Here is a 21,272-nt window from a genome sequence, read left to right as displayed (position 1 = left end):
GCAAAATTCCTATCTACCTCTGCCTGCAGTGCAGGACAGGTTGATTTCAACACACCCATTTTAAATAAGTGATTTAGTTATTTCTAAAACAACTCTATAGCTAAGCACAGAATTTAATTTTTACAGTTTATTGTATTAACAAGCATGGACTGATGTATTTTTCCCCACTAAATGAATTTTTATTCATGGTTTGTGCAATTTTGAGTTGAGATGGAAGCTGGAGCTCAAAGTCATTAGAGCAGTATTTTATAATTGTTTTCTAACAACTGGGTAAATTGTATTAGAATTTCTAGAAATATATGGAAAAGCTTACTAAAACTAACAGATCCAGTAAACAAAGACAATATTAACTGTAGTTAAGGAGATAAAGCAGTTGTAGAACAGACTTTCACATCTATTTTTATTCACAGACCACAAGACGAAAAAAAGCTTTCCTCCTTCAGTTTTGAATGAGCTTCTCAACTCTGAATTACCTAGTTTCTGAATTAGGTAAGGTAAGACAACTAAAACAGAGTGGTTCACTCTAAAGAAGTCTAGTGCTTAGTCAGAGACCTCCATCAATTCGGTGGTTTTACTTTCTCTTAAACGTTGGCAGGAAAAAGCATACTGCCTGCCTCTTTAATTTCATGTAAGTTATCTTATTAGGCTACTTGAAGCTTAGTTCTTAGTACAGATGGTCATAAATGCACATTAAATCACAATGTTTTATTTTAAACCATTTAATTTAACATAACAAAATATTAATAATTGCAATAAATTTTTATCCATCCTGCTCCAGTGGCTTTTGGTTTTGCAGTGGAAAATCAGGCTTGCCAGCTAATTAATTCTTATGATTGATTGTAGTTATTATCATTGTCATAGATTTTTAAAGCCAGCAGAGACCACTGTGGTCATTATTCTCACACGACATGCCACGTAACAGCTCAATAGACCTCATCCAACAAATCTCTTCCCCATGTTGATCCTCCTGTATTAAGTCATCTCATGGATAAAGCAAATAGCTCAAGCATCTTAAACATCCATTAATAGGCCTGTTTTCCATACCTTTCATCATTCCAGTGACTGTTTCCCAAGTATTTTCCAAATGTCAACATCCTTTTGGAAATGTAGATTTTATACCAAGATACTGAACTAGAACAAGAGACTCTCAAACAATATGTGAAGAGGCAATAACATCTCCTTACTCCTATCTGTTATTCCCCTGCTCACATAGTCCCATTCACATTCCGTGTGATAGCTACAGCACTGGGAGCTGATGTTTAACCGACTATCTGCAGTTACTCCCTTAGAGCTTCTTAGTGTCACTTCACAATATTTGCGAATATTTCAATGACTAATTTTTAGCAAAGAATGAATGACTTTGTATTTGACTATAAATGGCTATATACATTTGTCGATATAGCCACTTTCCCATAATAGTTTTCGCTATTTATAATTCACTAGGTTGCTAATAGGTTCCCACTTGCAAAAACTGGGAAATACACATGCACAGGTGAAGAGATTTGTTCAAGTGACACAGTGCAGTATTCATTGAGCTAGGCTTGGCTTAAAACAAAGGAATCTTGGCTCTCGTTTCCACATTCAGGTTACTGAATACACTGCCTCAAGCAAATGAGTGTGTAATAATCACTTCAACCCCTTCATCTGTTTAAGTGCAGATGAAGAAGAGGAAACAGCACAAAGATGCAGCATCAGCAAATTGGACTAGTACCTACCGCAGCCATGGTGTTCATTTTACTGGTACAATAAAGAACTGATACCCTTGCGTTTGCCCTCAGGTTCTGCTGAGAGGGCAAAAAAGGCATTGGTCATTACCTTTCCAATACTGAACTGAAGCATGTGAACTCACTCATATAGATTCAGTATTTGCCCTTGAACTGGTGTGGGCTGCATTTGACACTCTGCTTTTAGATCAATATATAACCCAGGCGTAATCTTATCTGACAGGAACAGGGATATTGGGGGGAGGGGGAGGAACACAGCCTCTAGAGGTGAGGAGAGCAGCTCTTCTAAATGTTAATGGGTTAAGAATAGAAAGGTCAAATGCCTGCCTTATCAGAAGGCCCCATGTGCAAACAGGCACCAAGCTGCTGCAATCAGAGCACAAGCTGCGTATAAATGTCAGGAATTAGTTACTGTAGCTGTAAACACCAAAAGCAGAATGATGGAACTGGGAAACCTCCCAAGACACTTCTGGTTAATACAGGTCACTAGGAAAGTCCAACCACCAAGACTGGTTGGAGATTACTCGAGCGTTACAGCTGCTGTGGAGCCAGAGATCACTTGTGAGCTGTGTGAAGGTCCCAGCAAGGGTACCATGGAAGGATACAGCGACTGTCAACAGAATGAGCCACTGTAGGAAAGGGTATTGAACATGTTGTATATCAAACATCCTGTGCAGGCAGAGCACTGCTCCAGATCGCTCTTGCAAGTGCATATCCGTTCTCCTGGAATAAGGATATACGAGGATGGAGGCAAAAAGTCCTTCCTTACCTCCTTGTAGATACCAAGAGCACTAAATGTAGCAGCAGCTGTATGGAGACTCTGTACAGAGGGTCTTCAACTCTGCTCTACAGTACCTCTTTGAGCATAATGCATGAAGGATTGGGATGGAATAAAAGACGAGGCAGCACAGGAAAAAATATATCTCCCTTAAATACTAATACATTTTTAGCCCTGTTTTAATTAATCTTTTTATTGGCATCCAAGGAAAGAGGCCAAAAGTTTTATCACATTGGACAGTAATCTTCTTGCAGATACAAGCAATCAATTTGAAGCAACAACGAAGTGTACTAACACACACTGGTGCGTAGAGTTACTCCGTTGTGAGTAATATTGCGTGGGACCTATGTCTCCTGTTTACCAGTGCTTTCAGTCTGGCACCTTTTTCTGCAATAAGTTGTCAATAAAATTAATCAAGCAACTGATTGCCATTCTCAGAAAAGATCGGCAGTGAGCAGCCATGTTTGAGAAGATTGCTGTTCCCTCTCTGCTGGTACAGGGGTTGCCCCAGGAGATGGCTACCTGGCTTTGGGAAACAGATACAGGATAGCTACCTGGCACGGTTCCCTCCTTACTGCAGAACCAAGAGCACTATTCTTGTCAGCCTGTTCCCAGCTGTAAACAACTATCAATGTATAGGGTTAATTACTGGTTAAAACACTAAGAAGGAATAATAACTACAAATAAAGCAAGACTCAATATATTTTATCCCACAAAAGGGTTAAATGAGGTTTGTGCTCATAGCTCAGAGATCATATTCGAACCATTAAATAGCTACTTTAATTGGTAAAGATAGGGTTACATTTAAAACCAAAAAAGAAATGCACCCATATAAAGCCATTGCTCTCTGAAAGACGATTTTAGTTTAGTGCCTTCATGTTTGTTCCACAAAGTGACTACTCTGCAGTTAACTGGACTAGCCTCTAACCCCAGCCACAGGGGAGAACATCATAACCTACTTAAATTGCAGGCTGCATCCTTTATGCAGCAGAGCTCCCAAATGAGCACAAATGGTTTATTTCGTACACCAGTATTACTTGGCACCTGTTTATCCCACAGTCTTCTGCAAGCATTTTTTCATTAGCTGACATACATGCACGGCTCTTCTGCATTGCCAACCTCATTTTCAGTCTAGAGACTCTCGAGTTCATTCATTTGAAAGAGCACAAATATACGGCAGCAGACATTTTTCATACACATGGCATTACTGAATGCTATTAACAGTTGCTGTTTCAACCCAGAAGCTACTGTATTTTCAGGACAGCTCTGATATGCCAATGGTTTGTGATGTTTTCTGGACTCTTTTGAGGAAGAAAAAGCCTTTATAAAAATGTAGGATTTTACCCTTTTTATTCACAGCAAGAATGACCAAACTTACTTATCCTATGAGTCACATGCCAAAAGCTTCACATAGCTGACAGCTTCAAGAGATATAATATACATTCTGGAAAGCCACTACAGGAGAGAGAAAGAGTCTTTTCCATCTCTCATTTCTTGAGCTAAGAGTTTATTTCAACTTAGTTCAATTTAGGGAGTAAGGAATACAACCCAAGTCTTCCAGCAACATAGTGACATTTTCTGAGTCGTTACGAATTTGAATGAAATAATTCGTCATCCCTGAATGAAGCTATGGAGATTCTCCTACACCCCCTTCTGTTTTCGTTATGTAGAAGGCAATTTTCAAAATGCTGCCTCAGCTCGGATGTTTATTGTGTGTATGTGTCTGCCTGCTACAAGTCCTCTCCATGCCCCTCATTCTGACGTGCGCTGCCACTTTCTCGGCTCTCAGTCACAGATGCCAACAGTGTAAGAGCACAAGGGTATTACAGAAATACCAACTTTCTTCATCCCTGTTTAACATGTTCATATTTCAAAAGATGATTATATGACCACATTTATTGCAGCTGAGACTGCACTGGACAACTAAAATGTACAGCCTAACACGACATTAAAAGCAAGTTCAGGAGAGACTGTATGCAATTTTCTGACCTATATTATTTCTCTGCTGTCATCATTTTGAGGCATTTGATACGCTGCTCTTTGGTTTAAACCCTAGAATGGCATTTGGATTTTTACCATAATAAACTTTCTCAACAGACTTTGCATTTTCATTATTCCGTCCATGTAAGCCACATGGATATTTTTCCTCCCTAAATGTCCAATCTGCAGGGAATGGTTGTGAAACTCCATTATTTCCAGGAATTGCTGGCAACCTACTGATGTCTGTTCTTCTCAGTATTGCCTGTATTTTCCTTGTTCAGCTTTAAAAGCCAAACTTGGTTTGCAAAAATGTCTGGGTTTCTCAATGCCAGAACTGAATAAAGACTAGAACAGGACAGAATTAGATGGTTTTATTATGCGGAAGAGCCATTAACTAACATTAAAGTCTGTAAAACAAGAAGAGTATAAAACTGGAAATAGATACTCAGCCTTAAATCCTATTACTCAGAAATTTTCCTAAGCGTTACCAATAGCCTTTCTAAGCTCCATCACCCTTACCTGATCCCTACAATCAAAACAAAGTAGACTTTTTTTTAAGTTTTAAGTACTTGGATTTTCATTATTCTATAAAGTAAAAATAAATCTGTAAAGAAAGGCAGCCTGAATTCTCCAACATGCATAATGTCTGCCACAATTTGGTCTTCAATAGGCAGAGGTAAAGAACACAGACACCTATTCTCCGTTGCCCAGGAAAAGAATACGCTCCAGGGTATATGGTCAAGAAAGCTGGAAGATGTGTAAAAGATTCTGGATTATTCAGATTATTTAAATCTTTTATCAGTCATGATGGTCCAAAAGTTATAATGGAAAACTCCCCATCTAAAGTTATTTGCAGGACCACACTGTGATCTCAGCCACACGCAGCAGTAGCTTCAGAGAAAGCAAGGGTATTACTCCAAATTTACTTTGGCAGGACCAAGATCAGAATCTGACCACATCCAAACAAAAACCAAACAACGCTACAGGCTATAAGAACAATCATCAGTAGATGGGGTGTAAAAACAATGACGGTCTCTGTGATTCTGATGCACTTCATTGACTGAAAAAATTCCAGCCCTATTGTTCCTCCTCTCCAAAATATCTTGGACTTCATTCTGTGTTCCTGAGGCACTCCTGACAGACAGCTATAAAAACGTATCCAACAAACTCACAACTGCCTCAGCTTCTTCAGCTAAATATTCTCTTGCATTCAATTTGGGAAAGCCATAATGTATGGAGCGATGTCTGAGGCCTGCTTTCTGGGAAGAGGAAATCGACCATACACAATGTCAACCGAGTTCATTCCTAAATGCAAACCATATTGGGCTGTCGAGCACGATAATAAAAACCTGCTGACCTAGTTTCCTGCAGAACAAAATCCTCTGTCTTCCCTCCTCCTGTGCCAAACCTAAATCAGATCTCCTTCTTTGGAGAAAGAAATTAACCCTTTGACTGGCAAGAAAAACTTTAATAATGATCCTTAACACTTATACAGCATTTCACACCATGAGAATAGTATGTGAACGGTAATTGGTCCATCCCCACAGCTCTGCAAAAAGGCAGGATTATTAGAGAATGAAAGTAAAACACAGAGAAGGTCAGAGACCTTAGCAGAGTTCAGCAGAGAACATAAAATTTCTCTTCCTTCAAAAGGATTTTGAAGTGTGAAGCTCCATGCTCTAACTACTTTGCTTGATAACCCTTCTACATTTGCTCTATGCAAATATAAAACCTTCATTCATGATGTGGCAAAAAAATAACAGCACAGCTCAGCTTTTTGAAAAACTGCATCAAATCACTCAAGAAAGGACTATTGTTCTTCCCAAATTTTGCAATGTCAACTTGCAAGTCCATTTCTGGTAGATGAGAGCTGATTGTATTTGCTCCAAGTGTTTGGCGAAAGCATTCACTTTTAATGGCTTCACTTCCTCAGTGATGCAATGTTTCATTTGAAGGGATGCCTGGGGGAACTTCAGAATGGACACAGAATGCAAAAATAACAGGGCATGTCACAACAAACTCAGCCAAGAAAATACAAATGGGAATTCTCTTGCTGTAGGATGCTTCAAAAGGCGGCTCTGGATCATGCGGCTGCAGAGCAGCACCCCACTGCAGTCAGCTAGAAGCATTTGGGAAGCCTCAGATTCTAGACTGCGGAAAACACCTTTGCTGGTCCACACTGATACTGTCAACTGGAAGAGCTTTCAATCATCTGACAAATAGGGTTTTATTAATGGAAAAAGTGGAGATAACAAATGCTGTGCTTAACTGATATACAGCTTTACAAGCAGCCTTTTACAATGAGGTGGCCAAAGTGCAAGCTGCAAATGAAATTGCTAACGGAGCTCTGTACTGCAGCCAGAGCTTTCACTGTTACAAGAAAGAAGACCCCGCAGTAAATACAGTTCCATCATGCATTGCTCCCTTATGAACTGAGATAGCTTTGCCTACATCCAGACAGTAGCCCAGAAACCTCTCCATCACCACATGCTCCACTGGCATCTGTCTCACAAGGTGCAGCACCCAAGTTCCTGACAAGCTACCAAATAGAAACCGCTGTAAGGCAAGTTTGAGAGCCTCTGCTACACAAAGCAGCCTAGTTTACTAACATACCATTGGAGAAAAGGCTGAAACAGGAAAGTGATAACTAATAGGCACGCTAGCAGTACCATTTCACCTGTGAAGAAGTTGCTGTCTCTGTCACTTTGTCAATCTGCAGGGAAGCTGTTAACAGAGGACAGGCTTACCGAGCAAAGACAGCACTTAACATAGTGTACCCTTCAGGGAGTTTCAAAGTGAAGAAGAAAGAACCTTGATTAGATAGCTCTGCAAAGGTTATCATAATTATGTCTATTCTCTGGATGCTGCATCTTCACAGGTAAACCCCATAAAAGCTTCTGCTCCAACTTCGAAATGAGGAAGACAAAAGTCTGAGTTCTCACAGACTTATTACTAACACTGGTCAGAGTTAGAAATGTGATGACGGGAAAAAAGCATCTTATTTATCATATCTGGTCCCTGAGGAATTATGAGTTGTATATGCTTATTTTATTGACACAAACAAGTTTTAACTTCTATTGTCTTGCAGAGGAAGAGCAGGCTGAATTCAATTCTGGCTCACACATCATCTGCAATTCTAGCCAAATCCCAGCCACACAACTTTTATTACTGGGAGGATGTCAGAGGCAAAAGACACAGCTGGATATTCAGATCCCAGACTGAGTTTTGCTGTGCTGGCAGTCAGACAAACCAGCTTTTGATTTGTATGTAAACAGAGCCAATCTGAACTGGAAGGTCATTAAGAGAAAACACATTTTACACAACATCCATTGTACAGTTGCTTTTCCAACTTTCCCCATACTAACAATTTTTTAAACAAGACTTTGTCTTCTCTTGTTGACTATTTCAATGACAATTTCTGGTCCTACTGAAGTCAATGGCCAACCCCCACTGATTTTGATGGGACCAGAAGGTGGCTCTGAGGAAAGAAAGAAATTAAGACGTCCAAGATTCTACAGCTCCAGTTCTACCACCTATGTGGAAGAATTGGGTTGATGTAGACCCAAAACATATCTTGTATAAAACCACAGAATTTGTAAATCTATATCCTCACAAAAACGCCACTAAGTCTTTACAGTGTCTGCAATCCAAACATTGCTATTCCTATGAAAAATAAAATACTTCAATCAACATGAAAGTAACTAAGCTCCTTTTATTGCCCAGGAGTGACGTGCACAAAGCAAATTTTTTTTTTCCCTGTCCTGACACTGTCTTTTTATATAAAAAAGCCAGAAAGGTCCCCACTGACTGCCCTGCAATTATTTTTAGGGGGAGGTAAAATTCTCAGGGAGTTCCTTCACCGCATGGTCCTGTCCCAAAGGCCCCAAGGACACCCTACTTCTGCAGCTCATCAACTCAACCCTGTGAGTCTGCCATGGAACGGGATGCGTCCCACTCATCCCTCAGGCACTGTATGCACTGCTTCCTATGTTCTCTTACTAGCTGCCAGCATAGGAGGTGCCTTCTGACTTCAATGGGAATTTTGAAAATGAATTCAAGAAATGAGAATTATATTGCTGGCATTCAGCAAGACAGCATATCATGGCATTTAAAGTGATCTGACAGCCTTTGACACTATGCCTTGTAATTGGAAACATTCTGTCCTTAATGAGCCTAATAAAAGCCTTGCTCCCAAGGCTCAGATGTTGATTAGTCCATAAATTTTCTAGTGACTGCCTGAACTAGCAAAGTTAGGTGAAGGGAACAAGAATAAACCAACAACTGGTTTTAATGTCATGAGGCTGCTAGACACACTGAAACTTCTCGTCTCCCAGAGACTGAGGCAACTTGGGGGAAGTTACTGCAATTACCTCCAACTAAAGTGTGAGTACAGATACACACTAACTGCAGGAGCTACCTAGTACACCTAGGATCCTGATCTTTAGGAAAAACAGGAATTGATGTAACTGCACTTCTCTAGACTGAATCCCAAAGGGGAGTTTGACCAAGAGAGGCTGCAAATCCCCTTCCTCTGTTTTCCAGCACAGTAATTACCTGACATGCAGAAAACGCAAGTCCATTGGCAGATGCAACTGGATGATGTTTCCAAACCATGTCAGATCTCACAGCTTTATTTTAACTGAGGCACTCAACATTTTGTACTGTAGCTACAATTAAAATAAGATTATGAGAACACACAAAGAAACCACACAGTTCTTGTGAACAAGGCGTTAACGCCCAATCCATTATTGTGAGAAGGCTTTTAAGAGTGTTCCCAGTAGAAATAGGAATATATTTTCCCTGAGTAAGCTGGGAGGAATGCAGAGATTCAAAAGCCTAAGCTGAATCCATGCTAGATTTTTTTTTTGTTCCTCCTCTTTGATTAACTTACTGTGACTACTTGGTATAACTGTTACTCTTTAAAGAAAAGAGTTGACCATTTTCTCTTCTCTGATAAAAGACTCCAGTCCGCCTATAACTAACAGCAAGGCGTTTGCAGCTGCAGGTTAAATGAGTGACTAACAGAAATGTTGCTGGGCTATCGGAGCAGGGAACCTTCCAGGGTCAAAGGGGAAACACCTGTCATTCTCCATTAGTTCCTCAGGGTGTCTGTTGGCAAAACCCATTGTATTGTTCCGCTGTGTAACTGGCAAAATAAATAGGTTGTTATAGTTTGCCATGTTTACAAGGGGACTCTTGGGTATAACTGTTGAAAATAGCTTTAATCTAATGGCCGTATCTTTTTATGTTGGTATCTTTCTATGTTTCTATGTTCTTTTGAAGAAAGTCCACCCAAAATATATTAATATGAAACCCTGAATTTTACACTGGAAACCAGCAAACCCAAAGACACTTCATTCTGCATGGACAAAAGTGGTCTAGTTACAGAATTGCTCCAGTCAGCATATCTGTGTTACCAGGAGACAGCAAAGCTGGGACACGAACCACCCACAAATTCAGGATGGGTCATTGAAGCTTTCTTTGCTACAAAGAAGATGCCTGTCTTCAACATATGTGGGAGACTTTTAAAAGCCATTAATAAAAGAATAGTCAAAGGCATTTCTGAAGGTGTGAATTAACAAAGAACAAAAAAAAAAAAGACTTCTAGTGGATTTCCCTGTTCTAGTGCATTTCCCTGTCTTCAGTCCTAGCCAGTTTTCCCAGACTCCTGAAACACAGCTATTATGCACAGCCTTATTTCTTTTCTTTCTATCAGCTTACCAGTGATGATGTTTTTTAAGTTGAATCAAACTTGCATCAGCTTTGGGGGATGGCTGGGATCCTTACTCTCATATTTCATGTTTTGAGATCAGTATTTCATGCTTTTTATTCTGCTAAAATAATCTTGAACATTAAAAGTATAAATATCAATGCTTAGTGTTTTGATTTGATTTCCATAAAGACATTTTGTCCTTCAGCAGTACTCCTTCACTTCCCCCTGCATTTATTCAGAGCCCTTGGCTTTTCTGGCCAGACTCGTGCTCTTAATCAAACCCTGCTGTGACTTCACTGACGTGGTTTGACAGGTCTCTGTTGACATCTGAAGGAGAATCCTTGAATGTTTTGAAAAGGACCATTGCTCATTGCTCTACAGAGGTAATCTGGGGGACATGCCCCTTTGGCATTGAAAGGATCATTTTCCCTTTCACCACAGACCCTTCCCCCTTTTTGTACAGCAAGGAAGTTAATTATGCTAGAAAGCTGAGAAAGGATCTGGTTCAGAGAAACCCCAGAGAAGCAAGAGGGCAGATTTCCTTATTGAGGAAAATATCTAACTTAGGACAAAATAGCTAAACCTAACTTACTGCAATACAAGCCTTTGTTTCAGAAAGCAACTTTCCTGGAGGGCAGAGAGACATCTCAATCCCCAGAAGAATTTCCTCTTAAATTATTGCATAGAGCAACACATAAAAGCAGAAGCTGGAAGGCAGACTTTGATATAAGCCTTTTTATAAAGTGTTCTGATGTCCTAAAATATCAGCATGAGCTGCCATGTGGTAAGCATTTTGGAAAAATTATCTGTTTGTTTAGAAATGTAAATAAAAAAGGGTGGCCAAATATTTCATTGTCTTCTCAGAAAGAAAACAATTTAAATTTCATGAATTATAGTAAACAGGAGTGAAATTTGGCTACAGTGATTACATAAATATCAAGATACCCACCTGACTGACAAAGCCTTCATGCCTTCTTGTAATGGTAAAGCGTGTTAGTATTCAGGATGATTATGAGTATGTTTGACTGATTCAAAAGATGTAGGTTGATTTCCCTGTAATACACACTGAATGTGCGACCAATTTACATCTAAGATTTTCTGGTCCCACAGATGCCATTCTTAATTAAAGAAAATTCTGCAAAAAGTAAAGTTGTTTACAGCATTGCTGGAATAAGTAAGGTGAAGAGGATCCCATCACTCGCTACTGAACTATGCAGTTCTTCTAGAATAAAGCATGGCAGCAATTTTAATCAGCACATAGATCAGCTTTTTAGAATTAGCAATAAAATAAAATGTCAAACTATAATACCACGAGGAACTTGGGAAGACAAAATGTAACTAATTACCACAATTATTTCAGCATAATTAAAACTATTAAATACTGATCCCAAAATATGAAATATAAGAACAGGGAAAGGAGAAACATCAGGGAACAATATCACCTTTCTGATCAGAAACACATAAGTAAGATAAATACATTTTAAAAAAATCTCATTCAGCAAGATGACACAGGTCTGCAAATGAATGAGTCAGAAACTGGTATGAAATCACTGATAGCTTTGCCACCAGACTTTACTGAGGCCAGGATTTTATCTCTGCACTTCTCCTGGTGCCCTCAGTTTTCAGGCAAGCTTTCTTAACTGCAGTACATATTCTCACTATATAGCTTGCATCTTCAGCTTTCATGCGCTTAGCACCCTGCATTCGAATCAATAAAGCCATCAATGAACCACGTAAGTACAGTAAAACCAAACTGGATCAATGGGATATACTTCTTAACTATCTGTATATATTTCTAAATTCTAATAAAAAGGTTCAAATTTCCAGTTACATATTTCATTCTCTGAAAGGTCTGAGTGTTTTTATATCTTTCTCATCATCATAATCAGACACACACACTATTTATTTAAGGATATATTTTTCCCATGACTCACTCACAGACTCAATTCTCTGACATGGGAAGCTCGTGGAAGGAAGTTCATTAGAAGTTAAACATGAGGAAGTGCAATAAAGCCTATTTACCTTATAGGGGGAAAAAACAATCCCAATGGCGAAGAATTATAATGTGAAAAAAAAAAAGAAAAAAGAATTTGAGCTTCTCTGCAGCCTCATAAAAAACGTGCAGATAGCCTGTGATTCTGCTTGGGCAGATGTCCTCTCTCCTGTCCATTGTCTAATCAGAGCCCTTTTGGACTTAAGTGAAATAATAATAATAAAAAAGCGAATGGAGTACAATTTCCATGGAAACTTGGAAACAGATGTAACATTATTTGCAGTAAGCCTTTGTACTTTGAATGGAAAATTTTCTAGTTTACACAAATCTCGGCTATTATTTTCTTTGCAGTGCAAACTTGGGCCAAGTATTTTCTGTCATATTAAAGATGCAAAGTCAGTTTTACTGTCCAGTATAACCATGCACAAAAGCTTCAGAAGCTGCAATAAAATGCCTGATATTTATCTTTCCATGAACCCAAAACAGATATTAGAAAAAAATAATAATTTGGGCTTCCTTTTTGCTTGTTCTCTTCAGAAAGTGAAAACAGCTTAGAAAACATCTCCTGTTTACATGTAATATCAGACTAGTAGAAGCCAGAGCATTGGCAGATGTGCCCGATGTTAATGGGAGCTTAACTAACTCTTAATATTAGATCAATCAGATACTAACTCCTGGTTTTCCATATACCATCAGAGAGCGCTTTCTAGCTCATGAACATATATTCACAGATTAATTACTTACAGATAGCTTTCTCAGCTATAAGTAAATTCCCAACAAAGTATACTTACAAATCCAAAACTATGGCAATGACTTGTGGCCTGATAACTGTTTTTGGAGACTACAGCACCTTCATCTCACTATGTTCTCAAGACCAGACAGAGCAACAACCAAGAAAACGTGTAGCAGTGCCACATCAAAGAGCAGCACCCAAAGCAACTCTTACGTGAACATTTTTTTCTCTTCACATTGCTACTGAAGCATTCTTTTCTGCATATTTTAAACAGAAGGGAAGAGAAACCATCTCCATGTTTTATGATAATGCAGGACTCACTTTTTACTTGTTTACAAGCTCTCCTCTTGCTAAGCTGAACCTTGTCTTTGTCACACATCTCAAGTGCAAATCAGCTACTCAGACTTGTTCTTCTCAAGATGCAGGGAGTTCTGCCCTGCCCTGCAAGCACTCATGTCCTTTGGGTGGATGCCCATACATCACCAGAGCAATTTAAACTTTAAGCTAAATCTGGCAGCAAAGTCTAACACATGCCTAAAGAACAACAGAACTTTTGGTGAAAATGGATGTCCCTTTTTGTTTGCAGTGCAGCCAAATGCTTTATAAATTAGACCCTTCTGCCACCACAGAAATGTCCAGCATCTGATTTACCTACTATTTTAGACATATAATTTTAGCAGATTTGTCAGTTGAGTTAGTCTGTGTTTGCATTAGAGGTATCTATACCACTCATATTTTAGCTATGCTCGTTTTATCTTCACTGCAGATCTGTCGAACTATACCAGTCTCTGTGAAAATTAAGCTGGTATCATGGCACAGTAGATAAAACCAATTATCTCTCATCTTTCCAGCAACAAAAAGTCCATTGTTGCAGCACATAAGATGATAAAAATGTACCAAAAGCACAGAGTTTACATTACCATTTATATCATTAATGAAATGACTTCTATCTTACATGAGTTTCAGACTCCTCTCTCTTGCTACTCCTCCCTCACCCAACAGCAGGAATAATTGTAACAGTATAGAAATTAACATTGAACAATACAAGTCGTAGTTCTGAGCTGGGTTGCTCCAAGTATTAAGCCTAGTGTGGGAATGGTAACAAAAGCAGAGTATAAATTTTTTCTCTCTTAAAAGCAGCTGTTCAGTTGCTGTGGTGTTGGAGCTATGATAATTACATGACAGCTCAGGGGGACACCTCTGCAAATCTGATGCCTGACCTGTACTTTTCACAAGTAGGAAATAGCCTGGAAAACTGCATGCCCATCTGCTCACCTACAGTAACTGGCTGCTGCGTGGTAATGCATGCCTCTTTCCACTCCTGGACATGCCCTCTACAGCAAAGAACTTTTCTGTGGCAGATTCATGTGACCTCCAATCTCTAGGGCTGAAATGTAGGTACAGTTTGGGACCGTATTTGTGCAGAAGATTTGAGCTGTCTTTAACTGAGGTAAAAAACACAGTAACAACATCAAACACCCGCTGAAGAATCAGTGCAAAGCAGTTGACTGATGGAGACTGAACTAGTCCTGCCCTAGGAATCCTGGCTATACTTGAGAGAGTCATTGTTTAAGGCAAGGAACTGCTTAATAAGGAATTGGTCTTCAACACAGATTTCATCATAGGCTGAGTGACTGAAGCTTTCTCTTTACAAGTTCACACACAATTCAAAATGTCATGTTGATTTTATACCTGCCTGGCCAAGTGAGATTAGAGAGCAAGTCAATCACCTTGCTTTTCAGATGTATTTCCCCTTTTACATCTTGAAAATTCTACTCACTCAATTGTAGATCATGCAAAGAAAGAGGAAGCAGCATGACTCAGCTCCACACTACAATGGCTGGAGCAGATCCAGACCTAGCAATCCTTTGGGCTTTCCTTACCAAAATACAAGTCTGCAGCTTGGATAATGTAAAGCATCCAGTGTTTGTACAAGAAATGTTAGATGGGCAGCATGCCAGCTGCAGTCCTTAAGTGATGTGCTAGTTCTTTACATTGATGGAAAACTATCTTCCAAAGAGTTAGAAAGGGAACACAAAAAGCCAAAGGGTTCTGATCTTACACAGTGCCTAGCAAAGACAAAATGCTAAAGAGGAACAGCCTCCTGAACTGTATTCCATAGACAAGAATTTACATGGAAATCTAGCAGTAGATAATGTATTAATTTAGCAAGTTTCACATCATGCCATACCGGCAAATATTTTTGTATAATCTGTAAATACAGAAGTTATAGGCATAGGAAAGCTACTGACTTTAAGGAATCCAGGAACTTTGAGTAAGTTTCAAGAACCCTGAATACCAGTGCTTTGTTTAAACCATTGGAAAATAGTACTTTAAAAATTAGCTACTCTAAAAATTCAGTGTCATCTAGAAGTTATTCCTGATCCTCTACCATTTTGCTAACACCTGATCCACAGATGTTTTTCATAAAGAGCATCCACATGGTGAGTTATTGCAGAGTAAATAATGCACTGTAAACACACTTGACTTCACTCTGTAAACAAGCTCTGAGCAAAATTCAGCAAGAACTTCACTTCAGTTCACTCCCTGAATGCACAACAAAGTTAGACGATTTGATGGTTATCTCATAGCAATCCAACCTCAGAGATAAAGACCTCAAATCTGAACCTGTTTCTTAGCACAATGGTGTACATTCTAGTCCATGCCCAGAAGCTCTGGGCAATGGGATGGATCTGTCTTTTCAGGCACTGCATTCACTGGGGGAAATCACGTATAACTCATTACTTATATAAATATGTGTAATACTAGTAATGAAAGTAATAAAGAGGCATGATCCAAGCTATTTCTCTGAAACGGCCCTCACCTTCCTACAGAGCAAACCAAAGTATTACGTGCAAAAACCAGTCCTCTGGACTGTGTACGCTGCGGCATGACTGAGAAGTATCGGGAAACTTGCATCACGTACAAACCAACCTCACATTGCGTTAGAGGATGAAAGACCAGTAGGCTTCTGGGCTCTGTGTTAATTTCAAAAGATGGTTCATTGAGCAGACTTTATGCTTAGCAAAGCTTAGCAGCTTTTTTCCTTATCCCTCCCCAAAATGTTTTGGGCATTGTCATATGATTGTACTACAAAACTTGAAGTTATCCAAAACCAGTTCATGAGCAGCGAACGGAAACATCTCTTTTCATTCCAAAGGAAAAACAACTCCTATGCTGTTTTCCTAAGTGAGCTGAAAACTTGGAGAGAAACCTAAAGCTAAAAAAAGCAAAGAACTCAAGAAGATTCATATTGTGGACTGTGGTTTCTGTTGCCTTAGCTTAAGGGAAAATATGTTCATGGGAAAAGGGCCTGCCTGGAGCCAGATTTTTTTCAACTCTGACTTTTCTAGTTGGCGTGGCTTTAAATCAGTATGTTGCTATTAAAGTTATTTCTTCATAAACAAAAATATTCTTTATGGATTGTATAATAGTTGTTTACAATTGAAACAACCACTTGTATCGTGTTTCCTAGCAATCAGTATCTAGTTCAGCCTCTATCAACCCCAGATAGAGAGTGATCGGGCAATTCAAGAGGCCTTTATAATGTTAGTTCTGAGTTTCACTGATTCAAAGTGTTAAATCACCTTCCCAGAAGAGAGTTCCTGAATTAATCCCAAAACAAAGAAGTGTCAGCTTTATCAGCTACCTTTGTATCTACACACAACTAAAGAAAACAACACCACACCTTACAAAAACAGAAATCTTGTATGGCTTCATTTGAAAGAATCTTACTGTCATGTTATTATGGACTGTCTTTAATACTGCAATTCACTTTTGTCTTTAGCCAGGACTAAACCAGATTATAAATATAACAGAATTCCACACTAACCCTGTAAAGACTATCCTACAGACAAACCTGCCACAGGCAATTCAGAGAATTTGTAATTGTATAACACTGCAACAAGTGTAACAAAATGTGATCATGCTGCCCAAACGCCCTGTGCCAGACCCCAACAAGTATGGTTATCATCATTCTAAATGCTGTATCAACAGAGCTTAACCTAGGGATTATGATCCCCATTATACACTTGAATTGTCTTCTGCATTAATTAGATTTATGTTAAGAGTTAACAAAAATATCTAATACGGTCTTTTTTTGAGATTCCTCAAGACTTTTTAGAATGACACAGTATGTTTTCACTGAACTTTAAAGTGAACTTCACCCCCTATTTAAAAACTGCAATGAAATTATGCTATAAATGAAAACCAGTTACCTGTGATCAACGACTGTTACATCGGAAGCAGGAATCCCCAGAAGAAAACAACTCTGTTCCAGTTCTTTCTTACGAATCTCTCCTTGATTGTAGTAATTTCCTGAAAATAGCAAACACAGCAACACTGTCTAACTTAGTTTAGGTTAGCTTGGAATGAATTCCTCTTTTCCTTCTCAAAGCATTAAACATCACACATTAAATAAAAGGGCATCATTTGAGGAACAGACACATTGCAGGGGACAAACTCCATAGCTTTGACCTGAGCAATACACGGCTTCGCTCAGGGTAAAATGCTGAGGCAAAATTCTGCCCACCTTGACTACATTCCTCACGTTTATGCACTGAGTGTGGCTTGCAGCCGTTCATGAGCTTATTTGGCAAGGACATCAGAAATTGCCATGTCGAATCAGATCAGTGGTCCAAACAGTCCAGTATCCTCATCCTAAGAGCGGCCAAAGTTAAATGCTTCTGCCAAAGACACGGGAGATCTTCCAAACAACAATTCTGGAATAACCTGCTTGGGAAACTGCTCCCAACCACCTGTTTGATTAGCAAATGTCTTATTCCTTGAAACATCACAATTTCTAGCTCTTCTGGGTTTTTTGTTTGGCCCTTTTGTTTTATTTTGGAACATGTCTAATCCACTTCCGAACATTGGTAAATTTTTAGCAAGATTTAGTATTTCTTTTGGTGAATTCCATAGGCTGCCCATGCTCTGTGGGGAAAAAAAGGAGTCTTCTAATATGCATATACATGGACTAACTACTTACACATTTTCTGAATGGAAGTCACCAATATACTACAAAACAATTGAGCAAGATCTTTTCATAAACACAGGAGAAATTGCCTTTGCAGTGCGGTGACTAAAAGTTGTTACCACTGGCAAATTTCCAGGTTGTATCTGTGAAAGAGGTTAGTGGGATCTTAGTCCACTTTTTTAAAAACAAGTATTCACAACAAATCAGTAATAATTAATCTCCTTAGGAAGGGCCAAAGAGTCACTCCTCCCTCACTATTAGACACGCTGCCATGTGTACAGAACTCCCTCCTGTACTCTTAACAGCAGAGGCCCACAGAGCCAGGCTGAACAGCAAGTCCAAAGTACTTGGAACAGAACTCTTGAGATAACGCACGGAAAGCCTGTCCCATGGGGTATTCTTCAAGTGATTAAAGTTTATACTATACTCTGGGCCAATTCTAATGAGCAGTAATTGTCATATAACACTAGGACACTGCAATAGAACACAGTGATGGAACTAAAAGGATTTGAAGAAATGAGGAATTCCATCATAACAATCTCTGTTTTGAGACAAAGATTTCTCAGAAGTCTGCATCATTCACAGAGGAAATTCAGGCAAAAACTAACATGGCAAGATTGCAAAGAACTTATAGAACCAAAAGAAGAGAGAAAACCTAATTTAGATAAGGCATTTGGGAGAAGTTATAACACACCGAGAGCAACAACTAGCAGGGAAACAGGATCCATTATCTTAAAACACTGCCTCCTTCTTCACTGAATTATTTTCTTCTCATCTTGCCCTGACATTCCCTTATTTTTTCTTGGCATCAGCCATGCAAAATCCATGCCAGAGCCGCGATGGCCCCTTCCAGAATGTTGCCCTGTGCAGGGCAGTACTTGCAACCCAATTTTAACTTTGAAGCAGTAAAATGAAAAAAATACAGCTGAGTATTAATGTATGATTCAAGTCTGTAGTCAGCTGTCCTGAATTACACTAGAACTTTTTATTGTTGTGGGTGTGAGTCATCTAAATCTAGCATTTCTCTCAAGCAGTGTTGCAATCCAAGCCATCACTAGCAAGCTTTGTAAAATTTTCAAAGAGGAAAAGAGTAACTAGAAAAAAAACCCTCTTCTTGCAGACTGTGAGTGAATGGTTTTAGGAGACTATGACAACAGTTATCTGTGGGTTTGCTGAGGAACACGTCAACCTGGTAGTGTGCAGCTTAGATTGCATGTTCCAGCTTCAGAACTTAAGTGTGCACCTTCACTAGATGGATTATATTAGTACAGCAGGACTTATGTTGATTTTTTGCAAGGCCATTAATGACACTAGTGTTTTAAGATAAGGTATCTTTTGCTGCAATGCAGTGTAATAGCTGACTGCAGGTAATGTTTTATCCAAATAGTACCACTGTTCTCAAAATACCTAACTTCTACTGAACTCAAAGGAACATATCTATGTTCCACAGCTTGAGAAATGTGTCAGGACATCAGGAATATATAAATGCTAACAAGAAAAAATAGGCAGCTATTGAGAGCAAAAACAGCTGAATAGCTGATGCTGCTGGACCTTATCCATGGAGCACTCACAATAGACAGTCAGCTACTACAGAGAGCAAAGCATGTTTATACTGAGTTATTATTTCAACTGAAGATTATTCAGCGTGGAAAAGACTGATTTTTTTCACAGTGCTGTAATTCTAGTTCATTTCTAAGTCATTTTGATTGATAACTGAAAACTGCAAGTACGACAGTTTCTAAGTAATGATTTTGTCTCAGTGTTACAATTTGCAGAGTCTTTGATCAACTCACTTGTCATCATCAATCACACAAACAATGAGAGGATGAACCATCTGAATTGCCCAAAAGACTAATAAGAGGTACAGAAAAATCTATTAGCTCAGTGAATGTACTCTCCTATATGGACTCCTAGTTCCATTACGAAGACATGTAAGAGAGTACATAGAAGGCAGTGTCAAACACACTGAATGTGTCATGTCACTGAATCAGGAGTAAAGAAAAAAGAAAATTTAACAAAATAAACTGAAACACAACTCTTCTTTGGAAAGTTCTCTAATAGCAGGAGTGTATTAGTCTCCAAAACTGAAATGGCAGAGTTGCAGTTCAGTAATCTCTCCATAGCTGTGAAAAAGCCAAACGGTATCCACAGACCTTTGTCCCTCAGCAAAGACAACTGAAAGCTCTGCACTAAATCTTGAATGGGAGGTGTAGAGTAATCAGTAAAGCCATTACACTGCTGGACTTCAACAATAGCTTAATCCCTGTCTTCTCACCTAGATGGTCTGTTATGACAGAAGGCTTTGAAAACAAAGAACAGAAAAGTTGGCAGTGAACTAGCTGGAGCTTTCAAAAACACAGAGGGCCCTTTTCCCAAAGGTAAGTAGCTGTCAGTGTAAGATGTAAATGTCTGTACCCTAAGATACTCCTCTCAACAACAACAAAAAAATATCTTTAGGTTTCACCACCGGCTCACAGATTCCGGTATAGCAGCATTTCTGAAAGATCAATTAAAAGGAGGTTGTTTCTTATGCACAAAAAGCTGAACAATGTAATAACTGATTAGGTATCAGTTCTGCAGAAAAAAAATTAAATCTGGAGCTTTAGTAGATCACGACAAGAACACAAGATAAGAGTGTCACGTGCTGTGAAAAATCCTTGTTCTGGGAAACAGTGGAGCCTGTAAGAATCTTTCTGTTCTATTCAGCTCCAGAAAGGCCGCCAGCAGGAGTACTGCTTCTAGTTTTTGATCACTAAACTTCAAAAAAGATGTGAACCAACTAGAAGAGTCCAAAGGAGAGCGATGAGAATGATCAGAGGTTTAGAAAACACGATCTATGAGGAAAGATTGCAAGAAATGGGATTGTTTAGCCTAGAGAAGATAAGACAGAAGAGGCAGATAACAGTCTTAAAATATGTAAGAGGCTGCTACAAAGGGATACTCTGATTTCCATGTTCATGGCAGATAGGAAAAATAAACAAGCTTAAATTACACCAGTGATTTGGGAAAAAAGTGATTTGAAGAAAAGCTAATGCAGCACTGACACAGACCGCACAGGCTGAGGAACTTCCCTGGAGGTTCTGGAGAACAAACTAGACATTTGTCTGCAGCAAATGAAGACACATTGATGCTGCCTTCAGGTCGACTGATGGACAACACGACCTCAGGTTCCCTTCAGACCTATTTTTCCGTGATTGGTTTGTTATGCAACTGTTATTTTTAGATGTGTTCCAGTGAACGTATTATTATGACATTAGAACTGGATCATCCAAGCAAGTCCTCTACAAGACGACAGAATTACAAGGAGATGCCAAAAGGCTGTGCTAAACAGCGCCTTTTTACCACTTACTGACATTTCCGCACAGTTTCAAAGTAC

The 21,272-nt window shown here is 39.1% G+C and overlaps 1 protein-coding gene across 1 annotated transcript in view; it reads right to left on the bottom strand.

Moving 5' to 3' along the window:
* PIGL (phosphatidylinositol glycan anchor biosynthesis, class L) overlaps nt 1-17,238 on the bottom strand; it is a gene marked incomplete at both ends in the record, with an annotated part of 41,978 nt that extends 24,740 nt beyond the window's left edge. Inside the window, one exon of the mRNA XM_009576386.1 lies at nt 17,139-17,238. Coding sequence (XP_009574681.1) covers nt 17,139-17,238 — 100 coding nt within the window. The remainder of the gene's footprint in view (nt 1-17,138) is intronic.
* Between the last annotated feature and the right edge of the window lie 4,034 nt (nt 17,239-21,272).

This window comes from Fulmarus glacialis, unplaced genomic scaffold, assembly GCF_000690835.1.
Source record: "Fulmarus glacialis isolate BGI_N327 unplaced genomic scaffold, ASM69083v1 scaffold42284, whole genome shotgun sequence".
NCBI classification, from domain to species: domain Eukaryota; kingdom Metazoa; phylum Chordata; class Aves; order Procellariiformes; family Procellariidae; genus Fulmarus; species Fulmarus glacialis.
This window is presented reverse-complemented; position numbering and strand designations above follow the sequence as displayed.